At 36.0% G+C, this 15,034-nt stretch overlaps 1 protein-coding gene across 4 annotated transcripts in view; it reads left to right on the forward strand.

Moving 5' to 3' along the window:
- The first annotated feature begins 487 nt into the window (after positions 1 to 487).
- The window catches only part of Spock3 (SPARC (osteonectin), cwcv and kazal like domains proteoglycan 3), a 377,611-nt gene continuing 363,064 nt past the window's right edge, over positions 488 to 15,034 (forward strand). For 3 of the 4 annotated variants that reach the window (XM_035451290.1, XM_035451288.1, XM_035451291.1), the window contains exon 1: positions 488 to 676. In XM_035451290.1, the coding sequence (XP_035307181.1) occupies positions 488 to 676 (189 nt within the window). Of the gene's footprint in view, positions 686 to 15,034 lie in introns of all 4 variants that reach the window. The other variant, XM_035451289.1, reaches the window with a different exon arrangement.

Genomic DNA, 15,034 nt, shown 5'->3' on the forward strand with positions numbered 1-15,034 from the left:
GGGGAAGACGGAGGTGGGGGAGGGAGGGGTGAAGCGAGAGGAGCTGGTGAGGGATAGGCGCGGGGAGGGTGGGATGGGGGGAGCGCTGGGCGCAGGGAGCTGAGTGGACGGCTGAGACGGGCGGCGCGTGCAGCAGCTCCAGAGAGAAGCGAGTTGTCAGAGCCAGGCTGCGTTTACATCAAGAGCTGTGAGCTCCGTGCCCGCTCCCAACAAGGTGATCGGCCGGCAAGCGTTTTATCTGACCGCTGGGACTCTCGCTGCTTGGGGCTTCCTCCCTTAGACCCCCTTCTTCTTCTCCCTTGGGTCTGCCTGTGTGTGTGAGTGCCCTGATTTGGGGGTGAAGCCTCCTGGAAGGGGACACCCCTGTCCCTGCTCGTCTCCCCTTCTCTCCAACCCGTCCTCGCTGATGCATGCCTTCCAGGGGCGCCCCCATCTTCGCACCCATATCTGACACCACTCCCTACCCCTGGTTGTGTCTCCTTCCCAGATGCTCAAGGTGTCAGCCTTATTGTGTGTCTGTGCAGCGGCTTGGTGCAGCCAGACTCTTGCAGCTGCCGCGGCTGTGGCTGCGGCCGGGGGGCGGTCGGACAGCGGTAATTTTCTGGATGAAAAACAATGGCTCACCACAATCTCTCAGTATGACAAGGAAGTCGGACAGTGGAACAAATTCCGAGACGTAAGTGATGCGCACCCATCCAGCCACGCGCATTCAGCTTCGGGGCTGGCATTTTGCTGTGGTTGCCAGAGGTGGGGAAGGGGCTTGGTTTTCTAAGGAACTACGGAGGTGGGGTGAGAAAGCTTGAGTGGAGAATTTAGCAGTCCCCACTCTACCACACAGCTTAAGTAGGAATTCGCTTGTTCCATGTACATCTGAGTTAGGTCACACATGCTCTCTCTCTTCTTCCTTCCTACCTCAGGACACCCCAATCTTTGCCCCCCAAAAGGTTTGGAAAGTAGCTGCTTGGACCTCCTCAACTTTTAAATGGTGTTTCTGGCTCTAGTAAACATAACAGAGGTGCCTCTGCCTTGCCTGGCTATAAAGTAACTAGGATCGATCTCGTTACTAATGGTCCATTAAGGAATTGGAGGGAGTAGGTAGAAAGATGTAACATTTATAAATGCCTGCTCTCTGAGGGTGGGAGGTTGTTTGGCAGTATCAGTCTACAGAAGTTGCAGTGCTTCTGATTACGTAAAATTGTTCATCAGATTCTGTTTCTACATTCACTTACCCTGGAACACTTTTTTTTTTTTTTTTTTTTTTTTTTTTTAACACTTGATGTTATAGGGAGGAATGGGAGCTGTAATGAAAGCTTTAAACTATTAGAATCCCTTGGGAGACGTCTAAAGAGCTATTTGAAAGGAACTAGCTGTAGAGGCTTCCACATTTGTTTGCCTGGAGCCAAGGGACAGGGCATGCTGGTCACCCCCACCTGGTATGAATGGAGCCCTGTGAGAATACTTGCCACTGTGTCCATTGCCTTGAACTTGGTTGATGCCCTGAGGAGGTCGTTCTGACCTCTGAGTCCCATCCTTAATCCACACTGTAAAACCCTGGGGTTTGAGAGTTGGCAGACTGATTCATATTCCTTCTCTGGCCGTTTAATGGCATTTGTGAGAATGTCTCTCTGAGTCAGTCGTCAGTGCTTTCCCGGTTTGTGAGTTAACTTCTTGTATTAGCTCAGATTCTCACGGTTAGGAAAAACAAATGGAGGCTTGGACTAATTCTCAGAAATTTCTCAGGGAAATGTCACAGAGAGACCGAAGAAATGAGATTATAGTTCAAATGTAAATCCAGATAACACTCAATATGAATGTATGCTTGGAAAATGACTGGGCTCATTCTTCCTGTGGGACTCGGTTTTGCTTTATGAATGAATTGTGAACATCATTATTTTAGTAAATGAATGTTCTTTGCTCTTGTAAAGGCTGAGCTCTTGGCTACCTGGTTTAAACTAACACTAATATTAAGTACAATCAGAAGTAAGCAAGCAGATGTTGTATATGAGGAGGTATCGCCATTTATCATGCCTTCACTTGAGAAAAGAAATATTGTATGTTTTGTCAGTGTTTGAACAGATCTTCCAATATTGACATATGTTTATTGAATAACTACTATCTTTTAAGATAAATTTTAGGCACTTCTAAAACACTTTAAATCCTCAATGTCCCAGAGTTCTCTGGTTTTAGTTGAATTACTTTAATATTAAGAGAAAGCAGTTGAATTTTAGACAGTGTTGAGCTTTTGAATTGTGACAAGCTGAGTTGCTTACAATAAAAGTAAATATGCTAGGATTCAATGGAAATAGAGTGTGTCCACTACATCACTCTCAGGGGTTTTTATTTGCTCTCATTGGAAAAGACTACAAAAAATTTAGATGTTAGTCAGATGTTTTCTGATATATTCCAAAATATCCATTTTCACATATGCATCCAATAAAATGTAACTGATTTAAATTTTTTAAAACTGAAGTCTTTTTTTAAAGGAAGCTATGGTAAGAAAAAAATTTAATTTTATGAGGATCACTAAAAGCAGGCAGGGAGATAAAATGAACTGTGATTAAATTTTACCTTCAAGTACCTGTTGCTCCCTGATAATGACAAAATGAGAGCTGACAGAGTGCCTTCCTTTCTGCATTCAAAGTGCATCATGTGCAAGCTTGTGTACACCACCCTGAAAACTGTGGTCTTCATAGTGTCTTTCCATTGGAGTAAATCATTCCTTCACATTTTTTATTAGCACAAAAATGGGTTGATAGTTAAACTCACTTTTGGATGGAAGTACATGGTTATAAGGCATTTTTTGAAATGTGTATTTAGTGTATTTTAAGTCTAACACTAATGTTCTGTTTGAGCTTTCTATCTGAAATCATAAGCTTGTGCTCAGGTTAGAGAAACAGAAACACATAAGGGCATCTGAGACTATTCTCATAAAAACGATTTGTCTTAAGCAAACTCTTCCATGCTTGGTTCATAAAAAGATAACTGACATAATTTAGAAAACATAATCCTTCAGTATAATCAATTATTCAGGATAATAGATATTGGAATTGATTCTTACATTCTTTCTTATAAAGTTAATATTATTTTATAGGTAACCTTTTGAAAGTTCAACTTTGCCTTACTTTGAATTGTATTTCAAAACTTTATTGTATATATAATTATAATTGAGTAGCCTTAAATTAATATTTCTTTTTTTACATTTTAATTTAATGTATATATTTAAACATTTGTTGTAGTACATATTTAAAGATGAGGAACAAAATATCCATAGTAATAATTTCCTCAGTAAAAATCAAGGGAAATAATGAAAACAAAGGAAAGCTGAACATGAGTGTTACTAAAGGAAGAACTTCGAATATTTTTGACTACTTTTATTATTCATTTTTATGACGCCTTTCATCTTGTTATATTTCTGGCCTTTCTTTCTACCCAAATACAATTTTATAGCATAGGGAATTTTTATTCCTTTGAGGATCACTTCAGAAGTTGGATAGAATTTGCAGTTAAAATTCACCTATGATTATAGAAGAAGTCAAGATATTTAAAAATTACTAGCTAGATACAGCATGGCATATACAAGGTATACTTGCATAACAAAAACCTAAATTCTCCACTCAACAATGGGATGTGTGCTCTGTAGACATACTGGTTGCATGCTTGTTTTTCGTCTTTGAAGCTCTGCTTAGCTGAGATATTAATTATACAAGTTTCATAGGTAGAAGAATTTGGGGAGTACCATTACTTTGTCCAAGAGCTGGAGCACAATGTGAATATCATATCTCATTCTTCCATATATATTGAGATGATTAAGAGGAAACTGGGTCATTAATTCAAATGGGTCATATATTACATACTTTAAACTTTTATGACCCATAAGTTCAATTAAAATACTCTCTTTACCATGTAATAATTGAGCAAAAAATTTGCTAACCAATGAAGAAATCAGTAACATGTGGTTCAATACCATCATTGACCCTATATAGTATTGATTTCACTGAAATATGTGATTAAGAATGACAATAAAGACAAAATATGAGAGACCTCCAAGTGCTGTTCATTGGAAGGAGTTTATTAAGAGCACAGGGAAAGGAATTCATATGGTCATTATAATTTCAGTCCACCGTATAACAAAGTCAAGATTATACCAAGAAACTAAAACATAAAAAACTCCAGATTAGAAATATGTTTCAAAAATTACCTGGACTTAATTTTTAACTGCTTCAATAAATGATTATTATTAATTTTATAAAATCCACATTCAAGTTTTTGTCTATATTTCTACTTAAGTAATTTTTGATGTTTAGTGGCAATATGATAATCTATTCAAATTTAAGAATTTAGTTCATAACTAAAGGACAAGTACAAAACTCTGAAAATGTAATGTACATAGCAAGGCATTTTTGTTCTATGTGACATCTCGTATTTAACTCAAAGGTCTCAAGTGTCTCTGAGGCTTACTGGCGATAATTTTACTTTGTAAAAATAAAACAGCTGACTAGGGTTTTATAAGAGTAACCTTCCTTATCTTCTATATTTCTTTCAACTCACCTTTTCATCTGAACTGAGTTTCTTGAATGTATGGATCATTGGAGACATGGTGGTTCATAATGATTCATCTTTCCTGGGACATGGAAGAGCAAGGTTTCCCAAGACTCTGTTTGGCTGTTGGATATTGTCTTTCATATGTGTATTCTCTCAATCCTCTATCACTGTCTTAGTTAGGGTTTCTATTGCTGTGAAGAAACATCATGACCACAACAATTATTATAAAGGAAAACATTGAATTGCAGTTGGCTTACAGTTCAGAGGTTTAGTCCATTATCTTCATTGCAGATGGCATGCAGGCAGACATGGTGCTGGAGGAGTTGAGAGTCCCACATCTTGATCTTCAGGCACCAGAAGCTGTCTGTTTAAACAATGGGTATAGCTTGAACATAGTGAGCCTTAAAGCCCACCCCACAGTGACACACTTCCTCTCATAAGGCCACTCCTACTCCAACAAACCCACACCTCCTAATAGTGCCACTCCATATGGGGGACATTTTCTTTCAAACCAACACAAACATTTAAATTATTGTATTCTTATTTATAGAAAATTATGAAAAGACTCTTTCAGTTGCCTGTGGCTTTAAGTTCAGAGATGCATGTCTATTATGACCTTGAGTAGCAGGGATAACCTTAGCATAGAGAATGTCTCCTCACTAGTGCTGTTTCTGTTTATTAGCTGAATTGTCCTATTTTTCTTTGCAACAGTACATAACTCAAATAAAATGAATGAACATTAAGAAATTGTTCATAATATGAGTTAATTTACACAGTTCATGTTTAGTCTCTTCAGGAATACCTTCTCAATAATGGATTCTTTAGTTACTTTCTATTGTTTTGATAGATGCCATGACCAAGGCAACATATGTAACATGGATATTAAAATCCAAAGACAGATAGTGGGATTCAAGCCGAAGATCAGAAAAGCAAACCAGCTAAGCCACCAGAGAGCTCTGACCCCTAACAAAGCTCTGGAGATCCTGACCTCAACATGGCTGGAGACTAGTTGCCTGTGGCTGGGAATTGAATGCCAGAATCCAGACCCTCTTCTATCTTATTACTTCTCTAGTCCTGGTCTTAAAGGCGTGACTTCTGTTTTTCTTTTAGACTGATTCATTTTCTTGTAGCCTTGGGTAGTCTTGAACTCATAGAGATCCATCTTCCTCTGTCTCCTGAGTCCTGGGATAAAAGGTGTGTGTCACCATTGTCTGGGCTTTATGACTGACTAGTGTGGCTGGCTTTTGCATTCTGATCTTCAAAGCCTTTTTAAGATCATCAACAATATGTCACCACAAACTTATAAAAGGAAATGTTTAACTTTGTGCTCATGAATCCAGAGGGCTAGAGTTCATGTCCATCATGGTGGGAGGCATGGTATTGGTGCAGCAGCTAGGAACTTCTATCTTGATCTACAAACAGGAAGCAATAGAGAGAGCTTACTAAGGATGGCATGGACATTTGAAACCTCAAAGCCAGTACACTTCCTTCATTATGGCTTCATCTCCCAATCCTTTGAAAATAGTTCTGCAAATGGGGGAACAAGAATGTAAATATATGATCTTATGGAAGACATTTTCATTCAAACCATCACAACGCATGTCCAATGTTTATGTAAGTGTTGATAGTCAATGTTTCTCAAAAAGAACATTGGAACTATAATGATGATAGTGTGTCTGTGAGTATATATATTTGTGTATGTGTTTGTGTGTGTGTGTGTGTGTGTGTGAGTGTGACTGTGTACAGGTGTGTGTATTTATGAATCCACATTCCACATATTGTAACCAAGTCACCACACATGCTAAGTGTGTGCTGTGGTGCTGAGTTATACTTCTTGAACTCCATTTCTTACATTTTATTATAGTCTAAAACATAGTTTTCTCTTGAGAAGTCTGTTAAACTCTTATATTTTCATCAGATAATTTTTTGCTTTATTTTACTTTGATCCTATGGCACTGTGCAGTTCTTAGGAGTCTTTTTACTATTATGAACACATTTTCAGGTCCTAGTAGGTGGAAGGCTAAAGAGAGAAGTCATGTTACTATGCGACTGGTATTCATACTGTATAAATCCCAAAGAGATTTATCCTACAGAAAATCAATATACTTCTTAAAAGGAAGAATAGAACACCACAGTTATTATAAGGTACATGAATCATGGGGGAAGTAAGGACTCACACTTTTCAGAATCATAACCCAGTCATCTGAGTCCTAATTTTGACATGGTTCTGTTAACTCTCCATACCCCTGTGTCTTCATTCTCTCCCCACATCACTATGGACCCACCAGTATGGATTTATGGTTGATGTTTCTCATGTCAGGTAGCACAGGATAAAGGAAGTAGGCCACATGATGTCTCTTGACTTGCTGGGTGTGGTCCTGATGTCAAGAAAGCTTCTTCTCTGTTGAGTAGTCTGCTTTGCTATAGCCATTTATTTAATCTCTCTTATTAACTCATCCTAATAGAACTCATTGTGAATAAAAAAATATACTTTACTCTTTTATAATTCTAGTGAGTTCTTTGAAAATTAGCTATATGGATTTTATTTCTCCTTGCATATTTCATATTTTTATATGTATGAATATTTATTATATATGTATATTTATACTGTATTACATTGTATTTAAATATATGCAAAAGAAATACTTTATGTATGTATATATCTTTGAATAGGTACATAAAGCATAACACAAAAATTAAGACCATCATATGGATTATAGTTCTAGGCATATAGACACCATCTGAATTAAACACATATATGACATTGTCAATTGAAAGCTCATAGCCATTCCTACATGATTTCAACATACATTAATTTTCTGTCTTACTCAGAGTATATGAGACCATATGAAATATGGTCACAGTATACTCTTCTTACAGGAATTAGGCTTCTTTGGCACCAGATGTTCAAACTTATGAGTTGTGTATACAAAAGGAGCATCATGTTAAACTAGAAAGCATTTTAAGTTGGAATTCTACAATAAGACTATGAGATGGATGCTTTTAGATCTCATGAATCTGACTCAGGGTGACATTTTATGTTCTTATTCAATTTTAATTTTGATGCTTTCATGATCTGGGTCACAATTTTATTTTATTTTATGTATTTACTTTTAAAGGAAGATTCTTGAAACTTTTGAACATACCATCCATCTCCCGAAGCTCTTGGAGTCTTTAGAAGTCTTTTCTCATTTGTGAAAATCTTTTCATCTTGTCTGCTCTCAACATTTGCTATTTGTTTAGGCTTTTGGACTATGAAGTTCTTATTGTTCAAGGCCAGAGTCACTACCCCAGCCTACAATTCACATAACATTACTACAACAACTCTATCGAGCTGTTACAGATTACATTGAAGAATAGAATATTACACTCACTGTGTATTGTATTTCACTTTACATTGCCAAGTGAAAAGCCCTTAAGTATTGCCTCTTGTAACTGTGTTTTGTCTTTTATCATCCAGTTCCATTCCTGACTACACAAAGATTGTCCATTCAGTCCAGAGGTTTCAGAGTTACTTTCTGAAGCAGTAACCTCCAAAAATGGGAGATATTCATCTAGCATGATTCATGAGAGTTCTAAGAAAAGCAACTCATTCATATGTTGACCTGAGAGTGTTCATGCTGACTTTTGCTTGGATAGCATTAACCTGAATGCATTTACATGGCAATATTTAGCTACCAGAGTGAATAGGAAGATTAATCTCCACTGGAGAAAGACTAACTGAAATTAAGAAAATGATTGTGATATCTGGTGGTGGATGGAAAGTATTGATGACTACTTCATCTGGAAATTCTCTAATAATTTTCATTGTAGATATCTCTTGAAGACATTCTCCATGTTCACTCCCAAACCTATTGATACTGTGACATTTATCATTGCCTGTAAGCTGTTTGTGTCGCTTTCAGTACTTCCATCACAATGCTTTACCTTGTCTCTATCCTTTTAGTCATTAAGAAAAGTATAAGGAGTGCTGCTTAGAGATGCCTGATGTCCAAGACTGTTTAGAAATGTGGCAGCAGTTTCATGTTAGTTGTAAGAGGAATGACTGATAGTCATAATCAATGGAGAGTATTCTGTCGGGTGTTAGAAGGAGGCTGATGACAAAGCTTATTTTCCTATAGTGACATCCCTTTGCTTATTTTCTGGGAAGTCTTTTTCAGCTACAACTGTTTGTTAAAACTTCTGTTAACTGCATTCTGAGGCATCAGTAATTATTGATAGGGTGTGTGTGTGTGTGTGTGTGTGTGTGTGTGTGTGTGTGTGTGTGTGTGTAGGAGTTTGTTATATAGTTGCTATACCTTTTAGTTAAAAGACATGATGCTCTATTACCTCCAAGGTAGTCTTTTGTTTACTGGAGAAACAAAGAAATATCATTAAAACAAAAATGTTTTACCAGAATAACATGAGCAACCATGTCACTGTCTAGTTCAAGTAGCTCTTACACGTGGAAGCTAGGGGCTTTCTTTTGGCTACTACTATCCTGGGGCAACTAAGAGGGAAACAGTAGCACACCTGACTTGTCAGACCCTGCAGTGCAGCCTTTACACTCTTTCTTTGTTACCTGGCATCCCAGATGCCTGGCAGCTAGAAGGAGTTGAACTGAGCTCCTTCCTTCAGAAATAGAACCATGGTGTTTTGTTATTTCAATGACCCGAAGAATAATAATAATAAACTTTAGGATTTGTATGAGGTATAAGGACAGTTGTAGAAAATTTAATGTTCTGTCTTCACAATGGCTTCATTAGAATATATGCTGTTGATTATTTTAATTATACTATTTCAATATGAAAAAGAAAATTTAAATACCTTGCTATTGCAGCAGCCCATATTTTAATTTTCTTTGCTTTTAGCATTTGGCAGCTTTGGCTGTAGAGTCTCAATATAGTCTACATTATGTAGATGAATTATATGTAATATCTGGATATTTTGTGAGGCATCATGTACTTACTGGGAATTGAACCTGGGTCCTCTGGAAGAGCAGCCAATGTTTAAGAGCATATTATGCTCTTGGATCTTTATGAATTTATGATTAATATTATGCTGGTCTGTCTACTTAATTGCTATAGGATCACATTAATATAATACCACATCTCTGTTTTCTGAACACATGAGGTAAAATCAATTATATCTCAAATAACATACAGGTATGTTATTGATTTTTTTTGCATTTAAATATTTATTGGCAGTATACTCTATAAAAATTCAATAACTATGTTAATAGAAAATATACCCATTATATTGCACATGGAGACATATGTGTTTAATTATGAATAAATAATAAATAAATCTTTAAATATATTATAAAAGAAATTTTATCAATGGAAAAGGCATGGTAGTGAAGCTGAAGGCTCAGAATTCATAGAACAAATGCATGCTTATTTATGTCTTCACAGGTGAGAAGGTTACTGTGAGTTCTACAAGTCTGGTGTAAAAAGTGAGACCAGTTGCAGAAAAATATTTTAGCAAAATTAATGGCAGTCACTATAATCAAATGACTTCAAATAAATTAAATGCATAAATTGTCTGCATTTTACAAGTAAATAGAGTATTCAGTTTTATTTACCTTGGTCAAGTAAGGTGATGTTGATAGAAGTGTGTTTATTCAAAATATCAAAAAAGTTAATTAATAGCAATATAAGAAAATAAGGCCTGATTCTCACTTGGTTAGAAATTGAAAGTATTTAATCAGAGAGTTAATTGTTGTATGTGCTTCATTTTCTTCTTCCAATGATAAGACAAAAGATAAAGAGTACATCAGAAGAAATTTTGGAAACCCTACAAATACTGCTTTAGGTTGAAGTTAAAAAAATTTCTCAATTACCTATTTTGTATCTTCTCTCTACCGTCGACAGTTTGTGAATAAATGAATTCCATTTGTACACATGTACAATTATTTTCCCATCAAATAGGTAAAGAAACAAGGTGCAAAGAATCATAATTAGTTAGCTTCAGTGTACTTTACCTCTCATATTGATAATTCCCAGTTTCAGAAGCAGTAAAAGTCTAATAAAACTATCACAAGTAAAAAATTTGGCAAGTCAAAATGTGTGTTCATACATATTTTACTGTAAGTTTCTGGAGAGAATTTTGTTCCCTGGAGAGAATTCATTGTTTTTCCTTGAATTGCATGATTGATTGAGAGCCATGGCTTATTGCTGGTGCCTAGGGCAAGAAAAAGTATCATGCAGTGTATGCTGTTGAGTCCCTGCAAGGATCAAAGTTCCAGTCACATCATCTATGATGCTTCATAGCATCCTGAATCTGCAAAAATATCACATCACATAAAATCTTAGTCTTGGACTGGCATTTGCAATCCAAAGATCTTGTCCTTAAGCATAGGAGTGATAATATTTTCTTTCTTAGAATGAGTATTTTACATGTCTATTATAGGCTGGGAGTTTTGAGGTGTATAATATCATTCAGTATAGTCTTTTGTATATAGAGTTTATTCAATGTAAATTGTGGTTAAATTATAAAATTTATAATGTTAACTATTACAGATAGATTTTAAGTAGCATTTTCCCATTCTGGTACATATAATTTCAAGCACTCTATCTCCTAAAAACATCAAATTCTATATTCACTGAAGGATTTTCCATCTTAACAGCCCACAGCTCCTGGAAGCCACCATCCTGTTTTCTGTTTCTATTAAAATTACTATATAGTTTGGTAAATGGAATCATCCCAGAAGTGTTCATCTGTAACTGGTTAATTCCACTTAGCATGATCTCCTTAAGGTTTAAATATTGTGCTCCATGCTACTCCAGAGTTTCTTTATTTTGTGCATCTGTGTGCATGTACAAGTTCACATTTGTGTGTTTACAATGTCACACTCATGTGTACACTTGTTTGTGGGAATGCATGAGCACTTATGTGTATATGGATGTGGAGGCCAAAAGCTTACAATGGGTTCTCTGCTTATATCCCTTCCAGCTTATCTTCTTTTTTTTCTTGCTTTTTCAAGTCAGGGTTTCTCTATGGCTTTGGAGGCTGTCCTGGAACAAGCTCATGTAAACTAGGCTGATCTCGAACTCATAGAGATCTTCCTGCCTCTGCCTCCAGAGTGCTGGGATTAAAGGTATGCACCACCACTGCCTGGCCCAGCTTATTTTCTGACAGTTTCTAACAGCATGGCAAGATAACTGGACAGTAAGACTCAGAGTTGCTTCTGTCATCCCCAGGACTGGGATTACATGTTCATGCCATCACACACATTCTTGAACACAGGTGTTGTGGATTGAACTCAGGCATTCCTGCTTGCATGGTAAATACTTTACTGACTGAGCTATTTACACATCTCTGATTTACTTCATTCCTAGGAGTTAATATTCTATTTTACATACACAGTTTTTTATCTGTTCACACATTTATGTGCAATTAGCTGTGTCTATGTCATAAGAAATATTGTTGACATAATTATGGATATGTAAAATTTTGTAAAATTTCATTTACTGATATGAGTGTATGTGTGTAACAAATCATGGTACAAGTGTGTGTGTGTGGTCCTGGGATTAAGAACAGCTTGCAGGAATCAGTTTCTTTCTTACAGCACATGGTTCCAGGGATGAAACTAAGGTCTTGAGACACATGAAATTTACCATACTTGCTGGCCACTTGTCCATCATCCCTAGGAAGGAGTCTATTTAAGTACTCTACCAATGTTTCAGTTAGGCATTTTGAGGTTTGTATAGTAGAATCTTAAAAAAAAACACTTAAAATAATGATACATTAAATTAATCTCCCTTTACATAAAAAAGAAACTGAGTTTTAAAAATTTTAATCAGCCTCATCAGGACTGCTGATATTTGAGCATGATCTTTAAAACTCATATATATTTCTTATTTGTTAATAGTTTAAAATTTTAAATGAGTCACAACAGGTAACTAACGGTTGTGTTTTATTGCTGTTTTCTCTTTTGAATGCTCCCACTGAATGTTTTCTTGACAGTTTGATTGAGATGCTTAAAATAATTTGAAATTTTCCAATGGATTTTAATGCCTTTAGACAGAGGGACCATGATAAGGTTGCAAGTTGATCAATTCAATTGTAGTGGGAAAAGACATCTCCTTGTTTATCATTCACTCATGTCAGAAAAGCCTGTAACTTTACATCACATACTCTTCAAAACACAGTGATTATCCTCATCGAGTCACTGTATCTGAGAATGGCATACCACTGACATTTTATTAGTGATTTTCTGCAATGATAGTGCAGTTTAGAATATTTGAGATGGCAAGGATATCTGTAAAATTAAAACAGAATGCAACCAGCATGTGTTCTTGGAGTGAATGCTGTTTGTCTCTATATTTCTTGGAAGCTATTAGGGCACTTATAACAGTACCAAAATTACAAATATTATACCTGTAGCCTTTTGTTGATGTTCTTGTCCTTGCTAAAAATAGTTTCCCTTCACCTCCAGGATATTTCAAATGCCTCTTTGAAATGCTAGCAATCTATAAATTATTATCATATATAATCATCACATGTATGTTGTAATTTAATTATATTCCATGTTGAATGGGGAGGTTTGGATAAATTCAACAGTTTCTTCTCATAGTGGATCATTTAGTTTGCTGTTTTCCACATTTAATGTCATTTCAGTGGGGGAAATGATACTAACTGTTGAAAAAAAATGAAATACAGAGATGTGATGGCTTGGTTGGCAAAGGACTTGCCACACTAGTATGAGCCTCAGCATATACAAGAACATGCCAGCAAAGCAAACACATGTAATAGCCGTTCCTAGGAAACAGACTCGGGAAGATTCCTGGGGCTTTCTCTCTCGCTAAGCTAGCCAAACAGGGAAGTTCTGGGTCCAGTGAGAGACTCTGTCACAAAAAAAAAAGATAGGAAGCAATAAAGATACTTGATGTTGACCTATGTCCTCTACATGCACACAAGTGTCTGTACCAGGATGCAACATACACACCAGAACTACATACACTTGGGAACAAAAACAGATAGATTATGCTAAAAATTATGAACCTTTCATAACTTTATGGTATAGTGAGATGGTTTGATCCTCAATTCATACATGGAGGAAGAAGACAATAGATCCACTTGTGTGCCATAATGTATAGGGCCATGCACACTATATATGCAAATACAATACATACAAATGTAATAAAAACAACTTTCTTGTCTACACCTATTTTTAATATTACTCCCATCTGGAATTCTTTTCAGACCGTAAATTCGTTAACCATGAAACATTTTGGAATTCTGTAGTGGAAGAACAAAATTAAGTGTCCACTGGGACTAAGAAAATGCAGAACACATTAAAGTAGGAATATTCCCTTGTTTCATTCTATCTGGAATCAAGAAAGATGACATTCATTCATTGCTGCATTTTCACTTACAATTTACATGAAAGAGATGATAACATAGATATTTTCTGGTAAAAATTATAATAAAGTTAATGGTAAATACACACATTTATGGTAAATGTTCCAAATAATTCTGCAAGATTTTAATCTTAAAAAAGAGTAAACTCATAGTTTACATAACATGTATGCATATTCATTCTCTCTCTCTCTTTCTCTCTCATATGCATGAACACATATGCACATGCAACCATAGGATCTTAAATGTACCCTATTAATATTACTGCCTCCAAATATATATATTATGTATATATGTATATATATATTTCACCACCAGAATTGTCTTCCTGTGCATGGGAAAAAATTAGTTACATCTCCTAACAATAGTAATTTGATAGTCCCTTAATCATAGCTAATACCTATTTTTGTACCAGACCCTCTGTAATGTGGGGAGCCACAGCCAGTAACTTTCAAAAAATTGGCATAGGACATGTCTGCAGGACACTTAGAAAGACGTACTCACTGATCCCCTGGCATCTGCTTGAGAACCTGTTTGAAAAGATGGAATATTTATGGATTTTTCATGACTTATAATATGAAATTATATGCAACATCCTTGTCTCACAGAGACTGTCGGAGGTGCCCTTGGCAACATCTGATGTTCTCATATGTCCCTGAGGCTATAAGCTTCATCTAAAATGAATATCCCCTGGGGCAGAATTTTTCAGGAACATTGTAGCTACAGCTACAATAACCTGGTATCACCTGGGAACTTTTTCTTTGACATGAACTATAATTTCTTGTAGTTGTAATGTTCTGTGCCTTAGAGTTTTATAGAATTTCTGTCTTTAATGAATCTATGTGAATGAAGTCTTAATCCACACTGATAACTAAGATATGGACAGTATTAAATATGTGGAATTTGAACCCAGGGAGAATTTTACACAAATCAACTCATTTGTCAGTATTTGCTTTTGAATTTTTTTAATTCAGTTTGTTTTCACTATGCTTGCTAAACTTTACTTCTCAATGTATCTCTCATTCAAACTATTTTGGAATGCAAAACTTTTCTTTAGTATTATTTACATTTAAAAGTAAAAATAATAAAAATGCATAGTGGATTTCAAATGGGAATGAGAATGTTTAATGCAGATAACAAATAATCAATA

Source organism: Cricetulus griseus (genome assembly GCF_003668045.3).
Source record: "Cricetulus griseus strain 17A/GY chromosome 1 unlocalized genomic scaffold, alternate assembly CriGri-PICRH-1.0 chr1_0, whole genome shotgun sequence".
In the NCBI taxonomy this organism is placed as follows: domain Eukaryota; kingdom Metazoa; phylum Chordata; class Mammalia; order Rodentia; family Cricetidae; genus Cricetulus; species Cricetulus griseus.